The sequence below is a fragment of the Oncorhynchus clarkii genome, chromosome 22, assembly GCF_045791955.1.
Source record: "Oncorhynchus clarkii lewisi isolate Uvic-CL-2024 chromosome 22, UVic_Ocla_1.0, whole genome shotgun sequence".
Taxonomy (NCBI): domain Eukaryota; kingdom Metazoa; phylum Chordata; class Actinopteri; order Salmoniformes; family Salmonidae; genus Oncorhynchus; species Oncorhynchus clarkii.
Window position 1 is genome coordinate 9,536,859 of NC_092168.1, and position 25,603 is coordinate 9,562,461.

The following is a 25,603-nucleotide window of genomic DNA, read 5'->3' on the forward strand; positions in this document are numbered from 1 at the left end:
CATTAAAACAATTGTGTTGTGTTGTTGGTATACCTGGTGAATTACAAATGTACCAGGTTTGTCTGTCCATTAGTTTTAGATAGACAATTAGTTGGTATATACAGCACTTTGCATCAAGCTACCCTTTATAAACATGATATAGGGTTTATAAGCAGTTAATAAATGATATTCCAGGGCTGGAAGGTACCTTCACTGTCATTTCAACCTCTCCTTTCCCCAGCCTGTAATCCCCACATGACTCAAGCTGACCACCACCATTCCTTTTACCAAGAACTCTTGCTACCTGCCACGATGACCACCGTCCTGTAGCACTAAGATCTTTAATCATGAAGTGCTCTGACTGGCTGGCCATGGCACACATCACCTCCATCCCAGGCACCCGAACATTTGGTTAATCACCATAGTGCCCCCGAAGCTAGTCATGAAGCTCTGGACCCTAGAGCTGTACACCTCCCTCTGCAACTGGATCCTGGACTTCCTTATGAGCTGACCCTAGGTGGTGAGAGTAGGCAACAACAACCTCTGCCAGGCTGACCTGGGGGCCCTTCAGGGCTATGTGCTTACACCGCTCCTGTACTCCCTGTTTACCCACGACTGTGTGGCCACGCACAACTCCATCAAGTTTGCCAACAACACGACAGTGTTAGACCTGTTCACCAATGGCAATGAGATAGCCAACCGGGAGCTGGTCAGACCGCAACCTCTCGCTCAACGTCAGTAAGACCAAAGAGCTGATCGTGGACTCCTGGAAACGGGGGTGCACGCCCCCATCCACATTGATGGGGATGTAGTGGAGAGGGTCAAGAGCTTCAAGTTACTCAGTGTCCACATCACTGAGTACTTAACATGGTCCTCTCACACCAGAACAGTCTTAAAAAAAGCACGGCAACAACACTTCTCCCTCAGGAGGCTGAAACAATTTGGCATGGATCCTCGGGAGCTTTCACAACTGCACCATTGAGAGCATCCTGACCAGATGTCAGATCGCACCACTGGGGGCAAGCTTCCAGCAATCCAGGATGTACATGCCAGGCAGTGTATGAAAAAGGCCCGAAAAGTTCCCAAAGACTCCAACCACCTGAGATATGGGATTGTTCTCCATTATCCCGTCCAGCAGGTGGTACCCGTGCATCAAGGCTCAGACTAACAGACTCCTAAACAGCTTCTATCCCCTGGCCATAAGCCTGTTAAATGGCTACCCACTGGGCACAAACTGGTTGAATCAACGAACATTTCAACCACAGGATTAGGTCCCCATTGTAACCAATTTTCAACATGTACAAATTCAACATATTTGTCTCTTTTTTTTGAAACTATGTCAATCTTCAACGTTATATCCACTATCAGGAAAAAAAACAATAGTCTGGGCTGCACCTCCTACTGGACAGTTGATCTATCTATAGTTATTCATTTGGTCTCCCATCCAGCCCTAATTATCTTCGATATTTGTCACACCAATGTGCTATCATGAGAATGATTCTCGAGAGATTTTTTAAATAACTAAATATATTTACTGTTGCTATCGAAATGTAACCATACTTTTTACAAGTCATATATCATCAGTGAGTCTATTTAGGCCTCTAAAATATAGCATTTGCAAAGTCATCACCAGCTATTGTTTCAATTCAACCCAGGGTTCAACTAAAAATTGACAATACATAAATGTATATGCCTAAGGTTTCAAGCTTTGGTTGAATTAAAATGTTAGTCATTAATTTGTTGGATTCACGCCTCCATCTCAACCAATAATTTAATTTAAAGAATAGGACTTTTATTTAAAGTGCATTTTAAAGTTTGATTGTTTTTTTGTTTGTTTTTTGTTGTTGAGATGGAGACGTGAATCTAACATACAGTTTGAAGTTGGAAGTTTACATACACCTTAGCCAAATACATTTAAACTAAGTTTTTCACAATTCCTGGTGTAACTGAGTCAGGTTTGTAGGCCTCCTTGCTCGCACATGCTTTTTCAGTTTTGCCCACAAAATTTCTATAGGTTTGAGGTCGGGGCTTTGTGATGGCCACTCCAATACCTTGACTTTGTTGTCCTTAAGCCATTTTGCCACAACTTTGGAAGTATGCTTGGGGTCATTGTCCATTTGGAAGAACCATTTGCGACCAAGCTTTAACTTCCTGACTGATGTCTTGAGATGTGGATATATTGAAGCAACATAATTTTCTTTCCTCATGATGCCATCTATTTTGTTAAGTGCACCAGTCTCTCCTGCAGCAAAGCACCCTCACAACATGATGCTGCCACCCCTGTGCTTCACGGTTGGGATGGTGTTCTTCAGCTTGCAAGCCTCCCCCTTTTTCCTCCAAACATAACAATGGTCATTATGGCCAAACAGTTCTATTTTTGTTTCATCAGACCAGAGGACATTTCTCCAAAAAGTACGATCTTTGCCCCATGTGCAGTTGCAAACCGTAGTCTGGCTTTTTTTTTGGATATAGATACTTTTGTACCTGTTTCCTCCAGCATCTTCACAAGGTATTTTGCTGCTGTTCTGGGATTGATTTGTTCTTTTCACACCAAAGTACGTTCATCTCTAGGAGACAGAACGTGTCTCCTTCCTGAACGGTATGATGGCTGTGTGGTCCCATGGTGTTTGGAAATTGCTCCCAAGGATAAACCAAACTTGTGGAGGTCTACAATTTTTTTTTCTGATGTATTGGCTGATTTATTTTGGTTTTCCCATGATGTCAAGCAAAGAGGCACTGAGTTTGAAGGTAGGCACTGAGTTTGAAATACATCCACAAGTACACCTCCAATTGACTCAAATGATGTCAATTAGCCTATCCGAAGCTTCTAAAGCCATGACATCATTTTCTGGAATCTTCCAAGCTGTTTAAAGGCACAGTCAACTTAGTGTATGTCAACTTCTGACCCACTGGAATTGTGATTTAAGTGAAATAATCTGTCTGTAAACAATTGTTGGAAAAATGACTTGTGTCATGCACAAAGTAGATGTCCTAACCGACTTTCCAAAACTATAGTTTGTTAACAAGAAATTTGTGGAGTGGTTGAAAAACGAGTTTTAATGAATCCAAGTGTATGTAAACTTCCGACTTCAACTGTATCAATTATTAATTTAGTAGACAAACTGGAATTTGAATTGTTTGGTTGTCATTGCAGCTACTGTAAATATCAACATTTGAAGGAGATGAATCTTCTGCTTGGATAGTTCCATCTGTGCCACTGACTTAGTCTGGCTTTAATTCCAGCTTGTCTACAAATGAATAAATGATATGTTGGATTCATGTCTCCATCTCAACCAAAAATCTATCTAAGTTAAAGACTAGAACTATGTAAATCTAATCTAACCTTAAATGCTCTTTCAACAAAGTTTGATTTGATTTAGTCCTACTCTTTAACTTTAAAATTCTTGGTTGAGATGGAGATGTGAATCCAACATATCAATGATTCAGTTGTAGACTAACTGGAATTAAAGCCGGACTTAGTCAGTGGCATAAAAGCTACATCTCCTTCATGTTAATATTTGGTTTCAGCAAACACAATTCAATATCACTTTTGTAATACAGTAAATAACCTATTAACTTGACAAGTTGCATTCATGTCTCCATCTAAACCAAAAATACAAGTTAAAGAATATGATTAAGCCAGTGGTTCAAATGAAACTATCCAAGCATGAGAAGGCCTTTTAAATGTTGATATTTGGTTTCTTTGTCAACCAAACACAATTCAAAATGACTTTTTAAATGCAGTAAATAGCCTAATGTAACTGTATTTATTCAACCTTAAAATGAGATACAAATCCATTGCCACATGTTGAGGTTACTGTAACAATAAATGTCTTACGTAATCATAGAAAGCGTGCATGTTCAAGAGCATGCAAAGGTCGCAGGTCTAAGGAGATCTTCACAATTGCTTAAATAATCTGCACAGAATCTTGTACAACATTGATCACTTGCACCGTGTACTTTTAGTGTAATCTCAACTGCAAGCCAAGTCATTTGGTTGTGCTTTAACACGTTAAATTGTTGTATAAATAGAAAATATCTGACATTGTATTCCCAATTTTAATTTTGTTATATAAATGGTTGAAAGCGTAGTGATTACACATTTTTAGATGTTTTTCCATTGGAATTTGCTGTGCTTTTAGATGGTTGAAAGCATAGTGAAAACACAAACTTCTGGCTGTCTTTATGAGTGGGTGAATAAAGTTTGAAATCTCATTGATCGTCTCAACCAAATATTACACACATTTCCACATTGAAATGAGGGGGTGTGCCCAGTGGGTAACAGCTACTGCGCTCCCTCTCCCACAGACTATCCTCACTGACTCTATGCACATCCACAGGTTTGTGCCCACTTAGACACAAAACCTACGCTGTTGCTAAAATGATTATTTATTTGATGTATTATTCAATGTGTTATCAATACACACAGTCACTACAAAGATACAGGTGTCCATCCTAACTCGGTTGACGGAGAGGCCAATACTGGCTTGAAAACAGTTAGTCTAATGGCTGTGATAGGAGAAAAATTAGGATGGATCAACAACATTGTAGTTACTCCACAATGCTAACTTAAATGACAGAGTAAAAAGAAGGAAGCCTGTACAGAATACAAAAATTCCAAAATATGCATCCTGTTTGCAACAAGACACTAAAGTAAAACTGCAAAAAATGTGGCAAAGATTAACTTTATGTTCTAAATACAAAGTGTTATGTTTGGGGCAAATCTAACACAACACATCACTGAGTACCACTTCATATTTTCAAGCATGGTGGTAGCTGCATCATGTTATGGGTATGCTTGTCATCGGCAAGGACTGAGTTTTTCAAGATAAAATAAAAAATCGGAATGGAGCTAAGCACAGGCAAAATCCTAGAGGAAAACCTGGTTCAGTATGCTTTCCACCAGACACTGGGAGACAAATCCACCTTTCAGTAGGACAATAACCTAAAACACAAGGCCAAATCTACACTGGAGTTGCTTACCTAGATGACATTGAATGTTCCTGAGTGGCCTAGTTACTTAAATCGGCTTAAAAATCTATGGCAATGGATGTCTAGCCATGATCAACAACTAACTTGACAGCATAAATAAAAATGTTAAGAACAATGTGCAAATATTGTAGAATCCAGATGTGCAATGCTCTTAGAGACTTACCCAGAAAGACTCGCAGCTGTAATCGCTGCCAAAGGTCATTCTAACATGTATTGACTAAGTGGTGTGAATAGTTATGTACATTTATTTTCTGTATTATATTTTCAAAGATGTTTTCACCTTGTCATTATGGAGTATTGTGTGTAGATGGGTGAGATTATTATTTATTTTTTTGCATTTTGAATTCAGATTGCAACACAACAAAACATGGAATAAGTCAAGAGATATGAATACTTTCTGAAAGCTCTGTATATCCTACTACCAGTTACTACTTTGTCTATACCCACCTCAGGCACTCCAGTACCCCTGCACATTGAATGAGGTACTGGCACTGACCTGTATATACTTGAATTCTCATGTTTCTAACTCGCATCATAGTTCTTGTGTGGTTTTTATTATAATTATAAGTATCACTGTACTGTTTTACACCTGTTGTATACTGTGCACGTGGGGCGGCATCTTACCGGGGGCGGCACGGGGCACAAAAAAAAATCGGAATGGTGACATTTGTGCGATCGGTTTTCTATTGCTCATTTGCACGTTACGCCAATAATATCATGTCACTGTGTGGGACTGTGGGTCAATTAACCTTGTTGGAGTGGGCATCCTGATTCTAGTTTGTGAGCTAGGCAGGCTATTGCCTGGGATGGTCTCCCACTTAGAAGTACGAGATGGGGCGTGGGGTAGTTTGACCTCCGGTCTCCCCACTGGAAGCCCGAGGAAGGGGGAGCGGGGGAATCTATCAAATAGCGCACATTTAACTTTGTACAGTACTAATGTGATTAGTAAAATCAGTCACACTATGAAATGCTACCAAATAAACCACAATTAATTCATAGAACTGTGAATATATAGTTTCACATACATATTGTTGCATTTTTTATTTCAGTTTTTTTCTGCGAAATCGTTGAATAATATATAACCAGTCTGCACACCACCAAGGTGAATTGGTTTAGTCTTGACTCTTGGTTGACAGTGTTTGGGGGATGGGTAATGTATTGATGCTCGACTGCCAAATCAACACACATGGATAAGAAAAGGTCTAAGCCATCAGGTGCCCAGTTTAGGAAAAAGAGGAAAGAAGAAGAGGAGAAACGCGCCAAAGATAAAGGTATGCAGCTATGTCATCTCTTTATGAGTAATGAGAGAGGCTAGTATAACAACACTTATGTTTGTTACACTATCTATGTTGCTTGCTATGCTATTATACATGGGGCTAAAGTATTCTGTTTTCTGTCCAACTAGTTTACATAACATTGTCATGATGAAACTGTGAAATTATATTCAATTGTGTGTAGCCTGCAGCAAAACGATTACAACCTAACTAGCACATTATTGATTTGGTTAACTTTCATTGAGGTGACAAAGGTTTTCTGTGATTTGTATTGATCGCTTCCACTTCTCACCAGCAGGATTCTTCAGGTGTGTGTGTGGGTGCACGTGTGTGTGTGTGTGGGTGCACGTAGGTGTGTGTGGGTACACGCACATAATTTCCCTTTTGCAAAGTTTGAGGTTTCCATATTGTAGGTAACAGTGATGATTTTATTATTACTGGGTATGTATGTGGGATGTTCCACCACTATAAATGCTGTGAAAAACGTGTGTAAACTAATGCCTATGTGCTCTCCATTAGAAATGCCTGTACTGTAGCAGCATCCCCACCAAATCCTGCTGCTGAGGATGATCCACTGTCTACAGACCCTGCTGCTGAGGATGAACCACTGTCTACAGACCCTGCTGCTGAGGATGATCCACTGTCTACAAACCCTGCTGCTGAGGATGAACCACTGTCTACAGACCCTGCTGCTGAGGATGAACCACTGTCTACAGACCCTGCTGCTGAGGATGAACCACTGTCTACAGACCCTGCTGACTGGCCTTCTGTTCTGACTGATTCGTAGACAACTAGTTTGCAGAGGACCAAGAGCGGTACCACCTAACTTTGTTTTCCCAAGGAATGAGAGTGTTGGAAGAAGTTGCCACCACCAGTATTTCAGGAAGATCTTGGTGAGTGGTGAAAATATCCCTAGAAGTTGGTTGGTGTATTCTGAAAGAAACAACAGCCTCTTCTGCTTCTGCTGCACACTCGTTTCTAAGAAGAAAATGAATTTAGAAAACTCAGGACTGACAGACTGGAAGCATGCAAGTTCTTTGACTTCACACGACTACAGTCCAGAACACCAAAACTGCATGAAAACATGGAAAGAACTGGCAATGAGGTTCAAAAAAGGGGAAAGCACTTATGGAGGATAAGAGAGAGGTGTTGACACGTCTGACTGCTACTGTGCAGTTTCCGGCAATTAGAAATCTGGCACTAAGGGGACACACAAACACTGTACTCTCAATCAAATGGAAATTTCCTCAAAGGTTGAACTGATGGCACAATTTGATCCAGTCATGAAAGAGCACCTTAACCGTTTCCAAAAAGGGACCTCGAGTCACACCACCAGCTACCTTGGCCACCAAATACAGAATGCCAGGTACCTTGGCCACCAAATACAGAAGGAACTCATTGATTTGTTGAGCAGCAAGGCTATTTCAATTATGGTGAGTGATATCAAGCTGACAATGTTTCTCTCTCATTCTAGATTGCACCCCAGATGTCAGCCACACTGAACAGTTGTCAGTTGTGATTAGAATTGTCTCACTGAAGGAGGAGCCCCACATAAAGGAGCATTTTTATGTGGTTATTGGAAGCAGGGGAGTCCACAGGCCAACATTTGGCATCCCTGATTCTCAAAAGATTAGAGGAGCTAAAAATTCCCTTTGAGGACTGCAGAGGACAGTCTTATGATAATGGGGCCAACATGAGAGGAAAAAACAAAGGTGTCCAAGCCAGACTCCTGGAAATGAATCCAAGAGCTCTATTTGTGCAATGTGGGGCTCACACATTGGACCTGGTTGTGGCTGATGCTGCTAAAAGCTCTGTCGATGCCACTTTGGCATCTTATACAAACTGTACGCCTTGTTCTCAGCCTCCACACAGCGATGGGCCATCCTGAAAAAACATGTGGACATCACTTTGAAGATGTGGACTGAGACAAGGTGGGAGAGTAACGTTAAGGGTGTCGAGCCACTGAGGTATCAGGCAGCAGCGGTGAGAGAGGCACTGATTTGAGGTGAAGGATCAAACCAAATACCCTGTGATAAAGATTGAGGCCCAGTCCTTGTCAGAGGAGGTGGGATCATACCGCTTCGGCATCTGTACAGCATCTAGCCATACACGCTAGAACCGCCACTGACGTGACGAATAAACGTTGAAACGATTTATAAACTAGTTTATAGATCGTGAAATGGGAGAACAACATATTGCTTATCTTAGACTTGGATGTATTTTTTTTACATCGTCTTATCTTAATGTTTTGACTGATGACAATATTGCTTTACTGCAGCAATATTGTCTTCTGAAATGCCTAAATAGGTAAAGGAGAATGCAGCTGATTGTGGTGCCAGTTGCAGAGGTGGGTTCGTCAGTCCTCACAAACATGTTTTAATTGTACTGCTATGATTTTGTTGGGAAAACCCAAAACCCAAGCACAGGACAATTTTATAAATGGTAAACTTGTTAAATGTAGGCGCAAATGTTTATTTATGACAAACAAGTGTGCTCCACGATGAAATGGTTGCCATTGACATAGGCTATAGAAGACAACTTCTCAGACATTCGACAGTTAAGGGGCGTTCGTTCAGCACTATTTCATTCGCATGTCTTTATCGGTGGGCTGGAGCGTTAATCCCTTTAAATTCCAGTCGACAGAGGCGGAGCAAATCACCCTGCTGCGTATTCAGTTCTCTCACTTGTTATTTAGAGTGGAGCAATGCGAAGGGTGCACTTGACGGATTTACCACGAAAGTAATGATTTACTTTAGGAAAACGGTATAGACAGGCGTCCGCGAACCAAGCAGATGGTGCTCCTCCGGCCATGACTCGTACCAGGCTCCCCACGGTTGAAGCGGCGTTGATATTTCTATCTGTCGCACAGCTGAGCACAGGTAGGCTATATGACAAACGTTCGCTGGGTTTCTTATTGAAACTGTGCGACCACTGCATGTATCATGGGTTGTTTAGGCGGTAATTGTAGGCTCTTTTGCTGTGTCTGATGCTCAGTGCTTGACGTGCAGGAGCTCACCGGAGTACTGGCAACTCAAACGTTATACTGCTTGAGCTCCTGTTCCTTTTATAGAATATTAGCTCAAAAGCATTGTGCGGCCCCTGCACCTAAATATAAACCGTACCAAGTCGAGTACTGCTTATACTGGAACGTTTGATAGTTGGACTTCAAATTTACAGCCTGATAGTTTGAGGAGACTCAGTCATATGATGACTGCCGTTCATGTATGATACAGTTTGCTACATATCTTTTTGTGAACACGTTTTGTACCCCTGAACAGTATGCAATATCTACATTATAATCATCTGAAAAATAGCTAATGTTAAAAGATCAGTCTTAAACGTGGTTTATTTTTGAATCAACTTGATAGACGTTCACAGGTTCATGTGCAATATGACTTGTGTAGGCTACTATGTCATAAACCTAATTTACTCTATAGTGTTAAAATGAATTGTATTTTCCTGAGGCTCAATTTGTTCCACCTTTGTAAAATGAACCGAACACAAATGTTAATACCTTTTACATGTTTATTTATTATTATTACGGTGCTTTTAAAACTTTTTATTTACAGTACTATGATGAAAAGTTGATTTTCTATGAATGGGTAGATGTAATGTTATCTCATGATTAGAGGCTCTTTACATTCAACAGTGAAGCCCCTGATAAAGTAGGAGTTGTTTTTCTTACTTAGGCCTGTTTACAGAAAATAGTTAGATATTACTCATTCATCTTCCCTCATTTTCTAATACCAGGCATTTTCAAGGGTTTTGGTTGGACCATATCCTACCATAATGTTGTATGGTCTGTGCCTTGATGGTGCAGACTACTGAAGAGACTACCGAAGCTATGTCATATTATAGTGTACTATGATCTAAAATCCTGGCATTCTGCTGATAGCTGCTATTTCGAAGAAGGGTCTACTTGAGTAAAGGACAGCACGGGGCTTGCTTAGTGAGGACCACTCCTTCTTTTAGATTCGGCTCACACGAGGCTCGAACCCAGGACCTCTGCATTGCTAGCGCACGTGAAGATGTTTCTGAACACGTTTACATTTATGTGGAAGCAACCTTCATGACTGATGAGAGGGTTAGAGGGACAAAGGTTGGCATGTTTGGTTGTAGCCTCTGTGACTTTCTCACTCATCATTATTAATGAATTATTCATCATTTTTATTAATCATGGCATCCTCCATATAGCCTAACTCTCGCACACTCACACATTTAATAGTTTTTTCTTGTGACTACTGATACTTTTTTACATTTATAATTAGCAGGTTTTATGTGTTTTAACAAACCTTATTTTTGTACTTTTGTATTGTATATTGCAGTGGAGGCTTCTGTGGGGAGGACGGCTCAATAATGACTGGAACGGAGCAAACGGAATGGCATCAAACACATGGAAACCATGGAAACCATGTGTTTGATACCATTCCACTGATTCTGCTCCAGCCATTACCAGGAGCCTGTCCTCCCCCAGTTAAGGTACCACCGACCTCCTGTGGTATATTGCTTCCAACCACACCTGCACACGGTTTTAAATATATATACTTATTTTTTTGTCTATATTGTTGTTTATAACCTGTTTTTCTTTTGTGCAAATAAATTAAACTTAAAGTAAATACTAACCTTTTTGACTACTTTAATACACTAAGTGAATTTTGTCCAAATATACTTATGACTTCTTCAAATAGGGGGACTAGATATAAGTGCTTTCATTTCTAAACAGTATAACAGATATGAATGAAAATACCCTAAAATAAAATGATGTTCTGTACTGTCGCCTCATATGAAACATTTGATCCAAAATGCTGGAGTATAGCGCCAAATGTAAACATTTTAGCTTCACTGTCCAAATGCATAAGGAGGGGAGTGTATGTCTAACACATTTTAAGATGCATTACAAGGTTACATTTTTCAACAAAAATGAACAATTATTACAGTAATTCTGGTCATTTGCATGACAATTAATCATTATCCAAAATTCTACAAGACCATGGGGATAAGCAAGAACAACAAGTGAGACCCAAAAATCACTATAAGATAATTGAGGTGACCATTAAACCATTTACAGTATATGAGTTGCTTGTAGTAACAATTGCAGTGCGGTTTTATAGTGATTTGTCATGATTGTGAACCACAGATGGCAATCAAGACATAGTATCCAGAGCCACAGGTTGCCTGCATGTCAGAGCTGGTTTCCCCATTAGTTAGATCTTTATTGTACATAGGCACTGTGTAATTTGCTGCCTTTATGAGTAGGTATAAATTACCAGACATCCAACTGTTCACAATAGTGTGCCTCTTATGCTAGAAACTCTCTTGTATCTTAGTGTGCCTGTCCATGCTTGCCATACAACCCTCTTCTTTCGCGATAGCCAGTGTATAATGTAAACACTCAATGGTAGATGGCGCGGCAGGTAGCCTAGTTTCGATCCCAGCTCAGACGGGCAAAATCTGGAGTGCGCTGGCAACCGGTGGGTCGCTGGCATCATCCTAGATACCATTGCCTGCCATTGCTCTAGGGGCTTTGCACTGCAGCTGACCCATTGCTTCCAGACCCTCGGGTATGTGTGTGTGTGTGTGTGTGTCTCGGTTGAGTTGTGAGCATAAAGACACGATTCCGTTCACTAAGTTAAGGGACAATAAAGTACATCTTATCAGGGACTGACCCTGCAATTAAGGTGTGTTTTGGTCATCATTTAGTCAGTGTCAGGTAGCCAGACCAATTTGATGCCTACTTCTGCCGCAAAAAGTTTGCTCGCTTTGTCAGGAATATGCGCAATCTGGGAAACGGGCCCAAAGTCTTTTGTGACTGTGTGTGTATATACAAAAAATGAATTCATACTCTTATTAAAAAGTGAAATTCCAACTTCACGATGGAGGAAGTCACCCAGGAATCTTGTAAAGGCATATGTGGACAAGTGAAGTCATTACCACATTTCACTGTTTTGAACGCAACATACATTTGGAATGGATTAGCCTGTTCATCTTCCCATCAGTAGTGTTGGCGAACATCTGAGGGCGTTCTGATATTCAGAGAAATCGAGCTTCGCTCAGACATGTAGCAGGGACCTGAGAGAGTGATCCGAGAGATTCCCTACAGGTCCAACCAGGCAAACCTCTCTGCCCTTATAAAAGATGGACACAGACCGATAGTATAGACCTACCTCCGTTATAAGTAGGTAAGCCATGCTGTCCTCATCGCTTTATCAAATCAGGACAGGAGTGTGTAGAATCTCCAAGAAGAGCACAGGACTATCTGGGTGTTAATATCTGGGTTCTAAATGAACAGGCATTATACTTGTTTCCCCCGCCCCTGAATTGATTTAAAAAAAATACTGTTTTCCATGCTGTAGCTGATATGGCTTTGTCCTAAAACATGAGTTATACAGCTGTTAATGTTCTTCAGAAGTCTAAGTGGTATGCAAAGCCTGGCAAGAAAGGCTCTAGAAAATCACAAACGTAAGAGTTGTACGAAGACATGTCTTAAGCCAGACGTCTGATGTCACCCTGTCGTTCCAGCTCTGAAGTGTGTGTGCCAGCTATGTAACAACAACACCTGTGAGACAGGCGCGGACGGGGCCTGCTGGAACTCTGTGATGCTGATCAACGGGAAGGAGGAGGCCGTCAAGTCCTGTCTGTCCCCGGCTGAGATGAGGGGACAGGTCTTCTGCTACAGCTCCCGGAACGTCTCCAAGAGGAACTGCTGCTTCACAGACTTCTGCAACAACGAGACCCTGCATCTGCATCCAGGTAGTTACGAAGCTTTGATAGTTCGTTTTATTTATTATCACTTTTGGTGCAATTTTTGCAAGTATGTGGTAAATTTTCACAACTTTTAGTCAAATTCAAAACAGATAATCAGAAAGGCAATTTTCAATTGACTAAGTACAATACACAAAATTATACACTCACTTTTCACCACTGCTTTACTAAAATTGCATTGGCCAATACAGTACAGTACCACCGTAATATATTCCATGTAGAGTCCACACATTTTGGTATGTGACCCCAGTGGGAAAACTGGTATTGCTAGTGCCATGCTCTTATGAACTGAGCCACGTACAGGGCCACTACAATATATAAGTACAATAAAATACAATACACAATTACAATACAGGTGGAAGATGTATGATTGCCATCCCGATGAGCGTACCACCCTCCTTCAGGCCGTGGATGAGGCATGCAATTGATTTCAATCCAGACCAACAGTGCCTTCAGAAAGTATTCACACATCTTGGCATTTACCACATTTTTTTAATGTTACAGCCTGAATTTAAAATGGTTTACATTGAGATTTATTCTGTCACTAAGCCTACACGCAATACCCCCATAATGTCAAAGTGGAATTATGTTGTTAGATTTTTTTAAACATAAAAAAGAAATTAAAAGCTGAAGTGTCTTGAGGCAATTAGTATTCAACCCCTTTGTTACCTCATCTCTGTACCCCACACATACAATTATCTGTAAGGTCCCTCAGAATTTCAAACACATATTCAACCACAAAGACCAGGGAGGTTTTCCAATGTCTCTCAAAGAAGGGTACCTATTGGTTGATTGGTAAAAATAAAAAGCTGACATTGAATATCCCCCTTTTTTTTCTTAAAAAAAAAAAAATTGAGCATGGTGAAATTATTATTTACACTTTGGATGGTCACTATAAAGATACAAGTGTCCTTCCTAAATCATTTGCCGGAGAGGCCAATGGTGACTTTAAAACCGTTACAGAGGTTAATGGCTGTGATAGGAGAACTGAGGATGGATCAACAGCATTGTAGTTACTCCACAATACTAACCTAATTGACAGTGTAAAAAAGGAAGCCTGTACAGAATAACAAATATTCCATAACATGAATCCTGTTTGCAACAAGGCACTAAAGTACTGCAAAAAAATGTGGCGAAGCAATTAACATTTTGTCCTGAATACAAAGTGTTATGTTTGGGGCAAGTCCAATACAACACATTACTGAGTACCACTCTCCATATTTTTAAGTGTACTGTTGGCTGCATCATGTTATGGGTATGCTTGTATTCATTAAGGACTGTGGAGTTTTTCAGGATAAAAAAGAAACGCAATGGAGCTAAGCATAGGCAAGCTCAGAGAGGAAAGCCTGGTTCAGTCTGCTTTCAACCAGACACTGGGAGATGAACTTGCCTTTCAGCAGCAGACAATAACCTAAAACACAAGCCCAAATCTACACTGGAGTTGCTTACCAAGAAGACAGTGAATGTTCCTGAGTGGCGTAGTTAGAGTTTTGACTTAAATCTGTTTGAAAATCTATGGCAAGACCTGAAAATGGTTGCCTAGCAATGATAAACAACCACAAATTTTACAGAGCTTGAAGAATTGGACAAATGTTGCACAATCTAGGTTTGGAAAGCTCTTAGAGACTTACCCAGAAAGAGTCACAGCTGTAGTCACTGCCAAAGGTGATTATAACCTGTATTGACTCAGAGGGTTGTATAATTGTCTAACCAAAATATTTTAGTTTTATTTTCCATATACAATACCAGTCAGAAGTTTGGACACACCTACTCATTCAAGGGTTTTTCTTTATTTGTACTATTTTATACATTGTAGAATAATAGTGACACACATGGAATCATGTAGTAACCAAAAAATATATATTTTATATTTGAAATTCTTCAAAGTAGCCACCCTTTGCCTGATGATAGCGTTGCACTCTCTTGGCATTCTCTCAACCAGTTTCATGAGGTAGTCACCTGGAAGGCATTTCAATTAACAGGTGTACCTTGTTAAAAGTTGCGGAATTTTTTTCCTTAATGTGTTTGAGCCAATTAGTTGTGTTGTGACAAGGTAGGGGTCGTATACAGAAGATAGTCCTGTTTGGTAAAATACCAAGTCCATGTTATGGCAAGAACAGCTCAAATAAGCAAAGAGAAACAACACTCCACTCACTACCGGTCAAAAGTTTTAGAACATATACTTATTCAAGGTTTGTTCTTTATTTTTACTATTTTCTACATTGTATAATAATCATGATGACATCAACACTCTGAAATAGCACATGTGGAATGATGTAGTAACCCCAAAAGTGTTAAAACAAATCAAAATATATTTTATATTCTTCAAAGTAGCCACCCTTTGCCTTGATGACATCTTTGCACACTTGGAATTATCTCAACCAGCTTCATGATGAATGCTTTTCCAACAGTCTTGAAGGAGTTCCCACATATGCTGAGCACTTTTCCTTCACTCTGCAGTCCAACTCATCCCAAACCATCTCAATTGGGTTGAGGTCGGGTGATTGTGGAGGCCAGGTCATCCGATGTCGCACTCCATCACTCTCCTTGGTCAAATAGCCCTTACACAGCCTGGAGGTGTGTTTTGGGTCATTGTTCTGTTGAAAAACAAATGATAGTCCAACTAAACGCAAACCAGGTGGGATATCGCTGCAGAAAGCTGTGGTAGCCATGCTGGTTAAGTGTGCCTTAAATTCTAAATAAATCACAGACCGTGTCACAGGCAAAGCAACCCCACACAATAAAACCGCCTCCGTGCTTTACAGTTGGAAATACACATGCGAGATCATCCGTTCACCCACACCGCGCCTCACAAAGACACGGCGGTTGGAACCAAAAATCTCAAATTTGGACTCCAGACCAAAGGACAGATTTCCATCTGTGTAATGTCCATTTCTCGGGTTTCTTGGCCCAAGCAAGTCTCTTCTTATTATTGGGGTTCTTTTGTAGTGGTTTCTTTGCAGCAATTCGACCACGAAGGCCTGATTCACACAGTCTCCTCTGAACAGTTGATGTTGAGATGTGTCTGTTACTTTGGACTCTGAAGCATTTATTTGGTCTACAATTTCTTAGGCTTTAAACTCTAATGAACTTATCCTCTGCAACAGAGGTAACTCTGGGTCTTCTATTCCTGTGGCGGTCCTCATGAGAGCCAGTTATATCATATTTCTTGATGTTTTTTTTGACTGCACTTGAAGAAACTTTCAAAGTCAAGGGGCGTATACTTTCTGAAGGCATTGTATGTCGGGCTTAGATCCGTCATGACAAAAGGTTTTCCCCTAGGTGCATGAACAATGAGGATATTTACTGAGCTTTCGATGAGCACCTATGGCCAAATACTCAAGACAGGCTTGACGCAAACTAGTGCCTGCTAAACATTGTTTCTTTAATTTCTTTAATTTGATTACATTGTGAATGTCTTCTTTGATCACACGTGGGATGGAAATGTGATGTTCAGTCCAATTTTACTAATGTTTTTATAGTATGTGAAATTTTGGAAAATGTATTGTGCTTTAAATGCCAGGATGTCACACTCCTTTCAGATTTTCACCTAGTAGACTTTGCTGCACACTTGAGGAAGAGAATCATATTTTGAGGCCCATGTCTGTCTGACAATAGCTGACGCTCTGTACCAAAATGAACGAATGGCGGGAATTGTCGTATTAGATGACACGTTCTCAGGAGGAGCCTAGTATGCTGTTATTTATTGCTTAATGCATTACATTTATACTAAACAGAATGTTATAAATAGTATGTCGTACGATTAGTACACAGTATGCATTTTAAGTAGAAGGCAAGACAGATTTCAGAATATTTTTTTCTTCACTTTTTTGGAATCCCTAAATAGCCCAATATCCTAGAATAGAAGATCAGGTACTCTTCATATCCTCTGATTTGACACATCTGACTTGTTCTATACAAGTATTATATACAGTGAGTGTCATGAGGAGCTTAGAGTCGTTGAAACAGGTGTTTTAGTGCTGGCCTTGAACATCCTTTAGTTCTTCAGGTCCAGGGTTAGTAATGACTGCATTACAAGAATCCAATATACATTTAAGTACATCGCATACCAATCATCATTATCATTTTAGACCCTGGTGTTTTAATGTGAAAAATAATCAAACACATAGTGAAAGCAACATTCTTGAAAAGTAACATTCATCAATTGTTGATCCCCTTTGGTTATGAATGGATTGGATTAGCATGTTGAATTGCCTGCTGATGTTTTGGAAAAGAAACGGTACACTTGCTGAGGCCGCTCTGTTTAAGAGATGTACTGACTACACTCTACCCTCTATTCATCAGTGCCTGTTCTCAGCCCTTAATAACAGTTCCCCTGGTTACCAGATTGATTATAGGTACTGAAGCAGAGCGGTCCAAATGCTTCCAAATTGCCCAAGCTCAGTGGCGACCCGTCATTTATTTTTGTCTGTCTCTCATTTTAAGGTCAACCCTGTTATGTGAACTAAACTCTCATTTTAATATATTCCTTTAAAAAAAAATGTTTTCAAAAGAGACATTGAACATCTAATTGTCAAATCATAGGGTAAAATCAGATGAGCTGGTTCTACTCTTTTTGGCCATTTTCTGGTCTTTTGTGGTGTGGTCGAGCGTAACATGTCAGTCCTGTTTACCCATAGGTTTGAAATATTTGAACACATTTTTGTTGTTAAGCTTGCATTCAATTATCACTCCCTGTTGTACACAACAAGCTTCCATTCCCCATGTCACAAGGGGGTTTATGGCTGATTTTAAGATGACATGGTCAACCCTGTTACTTTTTATTTGGCACTTAATAGGCACTTACTATAGTAAATTGAGATGGGAAAACTTGTTTTTTTATGAAGTTGAACATGTTGATAAGCAACTGCTTGCTAAGGTTACGATTAGGGCGAGGTCTAGAATAAGGGTTAAAGTTGGGGTAAGTTTATGGCTACGGTTAGTAAATGTTTAGTTAAAATGTTACTATCCAAATGAAGTGTTACTGCTATGCAGTGTTGGAAAAAGTACCCAATTGTCATACTTGAGTAAAAGTAAAGATACCTTAATAGAAAATGACTCAAGTAAATGTGAGTCACCCAGTAAAATACTACTTGTGTAAAAGTCCTAAAGTATTTGGTTTTAAATATACTTAAGTATCAAAAGTAAATGTAATTGCTAAAATATACTTAAGTAGTAAAATAAAAGTATACATTTCAAATTCCTTATAAACTCAGCAAAAAAAGAAACATCCTCTCACTGTCACCTGCATTTATTTACATGTATGTGTAAATATTTGTATGAACATAAGATTCAACAACTGAGATGTGACTAACGGAAATGGACATGTGACTAACGGAAATGGAATAATGTGTCCCTGGGTCAAAATCAAAAGTACAGTCAGTATCTGGTGTGGCCACCAGCTGCATTAAGTACCGCAGTGTATCGCCTCCTCATGGACTGCACCAGATTTGCCAGTTCTTGCTGTGAGATGGTACCCCACTCTTCCACCAAGGCACCTGCAAGTTCCAGGACATTTCTGGGGGAATGGCCCTAGCCCTCACCCTCAAATCCAAAAGGTCCCAGATGTGCTCAATGGGATTGAGATCCGGGCTCTTCGCTGGCCATGGCCAGAACACTGACGTTCCTGTCTTGCAGGAAATCATGCACAGAACGAGCAGTATGGCTGGTGGCATTGTCATGCTGTGACACACCACCCAAGACCATGACGGACCCTCTACCCCCGAATCGATCCCGCTCCAGAGTACAGGTCTCGGTGTAATGCTCATTCCTTCGACGATAAACGTGAATATGACCATCACCCCTGGTGAGACAAAACCACGACTCGTCAGTGAAGAGCACTTTTTGCCAGTCCTGTCTGATCCAGCAACAGTGGGTTTTTGCCCATAGGCGACGTTGTTGCCGGTGATGTCTGGTGAGGACCTGCCTTACAACAGGCCTACAAGCCCTCAGTCTAGCCTCTCTCAGCCTATTACAGACAGCCTGAGCACTGATTGTGCGTTCCTGGTGTAAATCGGGAAGTTGTTTTTGCCATCCTGTACCTATCCCTTCAGGTGTGATGTTCGAATGTACCGATCCTGTGCAGGTGTTGTTACACATGGTCTGCCACTGTGAGCACGATCAGCTGTCCGTCCTGTCTCCCTGTAGCGCTGTCTTAAGCGTCTCACAGTACGGACATGGCAATTTATTGCCCTGGCCACATCTGCAGTCCTTGTGCCTCCTTGCAGCATGCCTAAAGCACATTCACGCAGATGAGCAGTGACCCTAGTCATCTTTCTTTTTATGTTTTTCAGAGTCAGTAGAAAGGCCTCTTTAGTGTCCTAAGTTTTCATAACTGTGACCTTAATTGCCTACCATCTGTAAGCTGTCAGTGTCTTAACGACTGTTCCACAGGTGCATGTTCATTAATTAAGGTTCATTGAACAAGCATGGGAAACAGTGTTTAAACCCGAAAAAATGAAGATCTGTGAAGTTATTTGGATTTTTATGAATTATCTTTGAGTCCTGAAAAAGGGACGTTTCTTTTTTAGCTGAGTTTATTAAGCAAACCAGATGGCTCCATTTGCTTATTTAAAAAAAGTTACGGACAGCCAGGGGCGCGCTGCAACACTCAGACAATTTACAAACTACGCATTTGTGTTTAGTGAGTCCGCCAGATCAGAGGCAGTAGGGATGACCAGGGATATTCTCTTGATAAGTGTGTGAATTAGACAATGTTCCTGTCCTGCTAAGCATTCATAATGTAACGAGTACTTTTGGGTGTCAGGGAAAATGGAGCAGAAAGTACATCATTTTCTTTAGGAATGTAGTGAAGTAAATGTTGTCAAAAAATATAAATAGTAAAGGTACAGATACCCCAAAAAACGACTAAAGTAGTACTTTCAGATATTTTTGACTTAAGTACTTTACAGTACTTTACACCACTGCTGCTATGTATTTGGTTCTTATTGTAAAGAGTAGACCACATGACTGAAAGTGCAAAGGGCAGATGAGATGACGTTAGCCCATTACAGTTGGAATGTTAGACGTTTTTATTCGATTAGGATCTCTTTTAGCCCACCAAGGGCTAGTCTTCAAAGATTCCTTTAGAAATGTAAAAACATACCGAAAATCTATAGTAACATGTGTCTGTGCGTGTAAAATACTGTATCTGTCTTGTCAGAATGACTGCCTCCATGTTGAGGTAAACCATTGGAGCCGTCTGTGTTTTGGGGAAAAATGAAACGAGGTACTCTATTTCAAACAGCTGATGTTGATTTCTATAAATGTGCCTGTTTTCATACCGTCTCATAAACATTGAGATAGAGGTATTGTGATTTGGATAAGAACGTTTGAATTTGTCAAAAACGATGAATGACATGAGATTGCTACCCTTAACACATGCCGCCCCCAAAGTAGCCTCCCAACATTAGACAAAAAAGATTAGTGGCCTACTCAAAGCACACAGGGAAGTAGATATGTCCTAAGTGCATCCAACTGATATGCATGTTGAAAAACATTCCAGTATCTTTTAACCAGTAGGGCAATGGAGGTTAGAGGCTGATTTCCTGTTGTTTTGCACTTTTCCTTGAGTGATTTTCTTTGCTCTACTGGGACATGTGATAGAATAGGCTTTTAGGTAAAAGGGAAAGACATGTTATGAAATACTTGACTTGGGTTGTCGACTTGTGTTCACATATCTGACTCTGTGTACAGTTCTCACTCTGTCGATGTTGCAAGACATCTTACTAGATGAGGACACTCAAAGACTATTGCTGTATTGGGGATAGCTAAGACCACCAGGTCAGACAAACATGACACCACTTGAGCTTTCGCCTGGGTTTACACAAAGCAACTTCATACAATTTTAGTTGCATTTATTACCACAAGACCTTCCTCTCCAGTTAAGGTGCCACCAACCTCCTATGGTTGCAAGTGACATCATCTCAAGCAACTTTGCTGTTACATGAAGCAACTCATTTACAAAAAAAATGTAACCTTTTATCTAACTAGGCATGTCGGTTAAGAACAAATTCCTATTTACAATGACAACTCACTGTTCCCCGGTAGGCCAACTGCCCTGTTCAGGGGCAGAACGACAGATTTTTAATTTGTCAGCTCAGGGATTTGATCCAGCAACCTACTGGCCCAAGCTCTAACCACTAGGATAAAATTGCATGCAAGAGCCAATCAAATTGAAGCTGCTTGTTTGAGAATTCCAATCTCACCCCATGTCATCTGCTGCGTTACGTTGGGGTTTCACAAATGATTTGTTTATCCAACCATTTAGTTATTGTAACAGCAAGGATATATACAAGACATGCAGCCTGTAAAATATTGCTAGCTAGCCAAAATGACAATGCAAACACCAAGACAGCTAGCTAGCTAGCAACAAGCTAACCACTCTAGCAACGAACTAAGATAGCTAACACAGTTCAATTAGCAGAATGTCAGCCAAAATCCATCTTGGTAGTGAGTGGAAACGCCAAGCGGATGCTTCACATCTCCATCCGGTGAAATATGTGTCTCACATTGTTCTATATGTGGTGCTAGTCTCTGTTCTGTCAACGCAGATCGTGGGTTGTGCTGCACAGCACTGACAGCTGTGTTGACATGACAACTTGGTCGAAATTCTGAACCATCGAATGGATCCTGTGACAAAAGGGTTTGATTTGCGCAACTAGTTGCAAGCAACAGCCAATCAAGGTTGGATGCATCCAGATGAAATTTTAAGTTTCAGATGAGCAGCTTATTAGTGTCAGGGGAGTGTCTTGTTTTGCACGCTTTGTATAAAATGCAGCATGACAGGATCTTTATAAAACAACATAGCTCTTTATTAGCAAGCTATAACTGGCGGGTTCATGTGTCTTCGGTCATGATCAACGGAAAATACCCCATGACCTGGGTGGTCTTAACCAATCATAGTGCAGTATGATTTGACGGTAGAATGCAACCAATTACAATTCAGTATGTTGACACACATGAATATTACAGGGGTTGTTTCACAAAGCAATAGAAAAGCAACTCTGTTGCAAGCAGCTAAAATGACGTGCAAGTTGTGTAACAACAGCTCTACGCTGAGTGCAGTTTCGGTGTTGTTGATATTAAGGCTTTCAACTTTGAAAAATAACTGTTCAACATAGAAAGAATACTGCTTTAGTACATTATTTTCCATGACTTTATTATTACATCATTTTGTATTACTTTATTACACTAGTAGTGCCATGGGAATTCTAGCATTCTAATGTTATTAAAGTGTGAGGTTTTGAGAAGGAGATGTTGTTGTCCCTGAAATGGTTGTTTCTAACCAAATTGTCCCCATCCACCCACTGAAAAAAATCAAGGACCGTAAAATGTCAACTACTCATTATTTAAACATAATGACAAGGTTATACTTGCACTGCATTAGGATGATGTCTGGCAGTACAGACATGTCTGGCAGTACATGGATGATTTCAGAGTCAAGATCCTGTCAGGTCCATAATTATTGGCACCCTTGATAAAGATGAGCAACAAAGACTGTATCGAATAAGTAATATAAATACTGAGCTATATTGCATGCTCCAGAAAATTTGGAAACGTTATACTAATACAATTGCTCAGAGAAATAGATGTGGTTGAACAAGTAGCCTAATACAAAAAAATCTAAAGAAAGATAGGGGTCAAAATGATTGTCATCCCTGTTTTCAATACTCTATCACCCTCCCCTTATGTTTTTGAGATTGGAGAACACATAGGGAGGGATCTTAGTCCTCCATGTTGTCCTTCGCCTGCGCTTATGGACTGCCATCTTCAATTCAAACCACAGGTTTTCAATGGGGTTCAAGTGGACTTGAGACTGAGAAGGCCATTGCGAAATGTTGATTTTTGTGGTCAATTAAAAATGTATTTGTGGATTTTGATGTGTGCTTGGGGTTATTGTCTTGCTGGAATATCTACTTGCGGCCAAGTGTCAGCCTCCTGACAGAGGCAACTAGATTTTTATCTAAATTGTCCTGATACTTGGTAATGAATGGCATGAATGATGCCGTTGACCTTAACAAAGGCCACAGGACCAGTGGAAGCAAAATAGCCCCATAACGTCAAAGATACCCCACCATTTGACCTTAGGTATAAGGTGCTTTTCTGCATATGCTTCTGTTTTTTGACGCCACCACTGGTGTGCGTGGCCAAAGAGCTCTATTTTCATGTCATGTCAGAGCACCGCCTGGAGATTGATAAAAAAACATTAGCACTCGGATTCGAAACGGTGACGATGTTATCCTCACAAGGGGCGTGCGCTAGGGTAATATTGGAACCCTTGTTATCAATAACATATCTTTTTTTTTGTCTTTATCAAGGGTGCTAATAATTATGCACCTGACTGGACATATCACCAAGATTTATTTGTAATTTAATTTTTTCAATTTTACCCCCTTTTCGCCCCAATTTCGTGGTATCCAATTGTTAGTAATTACTATCTTGTCTTGGCGTCGCCCCACGGACCTCCTGGTCGCGGCCAGCTGCGACAGAGCCTGGGCGCGAACCCAGAGTCTCTGGTGGCACAGCTAGCGCTGCGATGCAGTGCAGCGCCACAAGGAAAGGTACAGCCAGAGCGGCTTGTTATAATCCAATCGTTGCAGCAGGCTCAACCGATACCCTGCCCATTTCTTTACAGACAGAAGAACTAGCCAATAGTTGTTTACAGCACACAGCACTTCACACTGAGTGAAAGAAACATGCGTGCTGGTAGCTGAAAATCACGATCACGGATAATTACAAAACATACTTGTGTAAAAATCGTATTCGGAAGGTTCTCCATATCTGTTACTACTGTATACTAATTTTGTCTGAATACTCGGTTTACTGTACATGTAAACAGGGCTGAAAAGTGACTGGTCGCAGGAATAAATCATATAACATTTTATTTGTCACATACACATGGTAAGCAGATGTTAATGCGAGTGTAGCGAAATGCTTGTGCTTCTAGTTCCGACAATGCAGTAATAACCAATGAGTAATCTAACCGAACAATTTCACAACAACTACCTTATACACACAAGTGTAAAGGGATGAAGAATATGTACATAAAAACATATGAATGAGTGATGGTACAGAACGGCATAGGCAAGATGCAGTAGATGGTATCGAGTACAGTATATACATATGAGATGAGTAATGTAGGGTATGTAAACAAAGTGGCATAGTTTAAAGTGGCTAGTGATACATGTATTACATAAAGATGCAGTAGATGATATAGGGTACAGTATATACATATACAAATGAGATGAGTAATGTAGGGTATGTAAACATTATATTAAGTGGCATTGTATAAAGTGGCTAGTGATACATTTTTTTTACATCAATTTTTTCATTATTAAAGTGGCTGGAGTTGAGTCAGTATGTTGGCAGCAGCCACTCACTGTTAGTGGTTGCTGTTTAACAGTCTGATGGCCTTGAGAATAGAAGCTGTTTTTCAGTTTCTCAGTCCCTGCTTTGATGCACCTGTACTGACCTCGCCTTCTGGATGATAGCAGGGTGAACAGGCAGTGGCTCGGTGGTTGTTGTCCTTGATGATCTTTATGGCCTTCCTGTGACATCGGGTGGTGTAGGTGTCCTGGAGGGCAGGTAGTTTGCCCCCAGTGATGCGTTGTGCAGACCTCACTACCCTCTGGAGAGCCTTACGGTTCTGGCCACTGACTGTATGTTGTAGACCCTATTTTAGTTGTTGTGCTCACCATCGTTTGAGACATCGCATGCTCTTGAATACAGGGTGGGCGTCATGTTTTGTTTGATTTAATGTACTAAAATGTGAATAACATTTTAATTTCAACTTTCAAATTGTACCACAAAGATGGTTGGAGGTCAACACATCAGCCAATGTTGATTTGAGTGAGAATATATATCGTTTTAAATTAAACTGTCAATCTTCCATAGGAAACCTTTTGAAATCATAGAAATATAGATAGTAGAATTGACATTCCTATTCAAGTTTAAATTAAACAGAGGGTGGACCGGTGGCCATCTTTCTGGTAGTAATTAGGGGTTCACAGCGAAGTTATGAACCTATATTGTCATTCTTAGATTCTAATTTGGCACACAGAAACTAGATGCCATGAGTTACTTGGTAAAAAAAATAGTGGCACCGATTGGCCAACAGGTGGTGCTTGTATAAGCAGTCTCTCTTAAACCCTCATATCTGCCCGTGTAACCTAGAGACTTGAAACTATGTATGTAGGTGTCTTTCGTCATGGTGAAGAAATTTGCATCAAGGACCCATAATGTCTATCAGGATAGATTTTCCTCCATCTTGGACATTTGGGAAAACCTTAGAAAAACGTCTTCTCATAAACCATAGGACCAAATGGCACCAAATTCGGAATGTAGACCCATGATACGTATTAGCTTAGTTTGGGTAAAAAGATGGCTGACTTATCAAAAATCAGATTTTTATGTGTCCATTTAAGTCCACTCCACAGTGGCGTATCAACTTGAAACTTATCATCGCTATCATGGACATCCCTAAGATGAACCACGCTGAATTTGGTATTTAACTATTAACACATTCTTTACATATATAACGCGAAGGCTGAAAATCACCTGTAATCATCTCCTCCTGAACCATACGTCAGATTCTC

At 40.4% G+C, this 25,603-nt stretch overlaps 1 protein-coding gene across 1 annotated transcript in view; it reads left to right on the forward strand.

Annotated features, from left to right (window-relative positions):
* Window positions 1–8,994: 8,994 nt before the first annotated feature.
* Window positions 8,995–25,603, forward strand: part of LOC139380313 (activin receptor type-1C-like) — a 28,291-nt gene continuing 11,682 nt past the window's right edge. Inside the window, exons 1-2 of the mRNA XM_071122911.1 lie at window positions 8,995–9,124; window positions 12,765–12,995. Of these exons, the coding sequence (XP_070979012.1) occupies window positions 9,055–9,124; window positions 12,765–12,995 (301 nt within the window). The 5' untranslated portion in view covers window positions 8,995–9,054. The remainder of the gene's footprint in view (window positions 9,125–12,764; window positions 12,996–25,603) is intronic.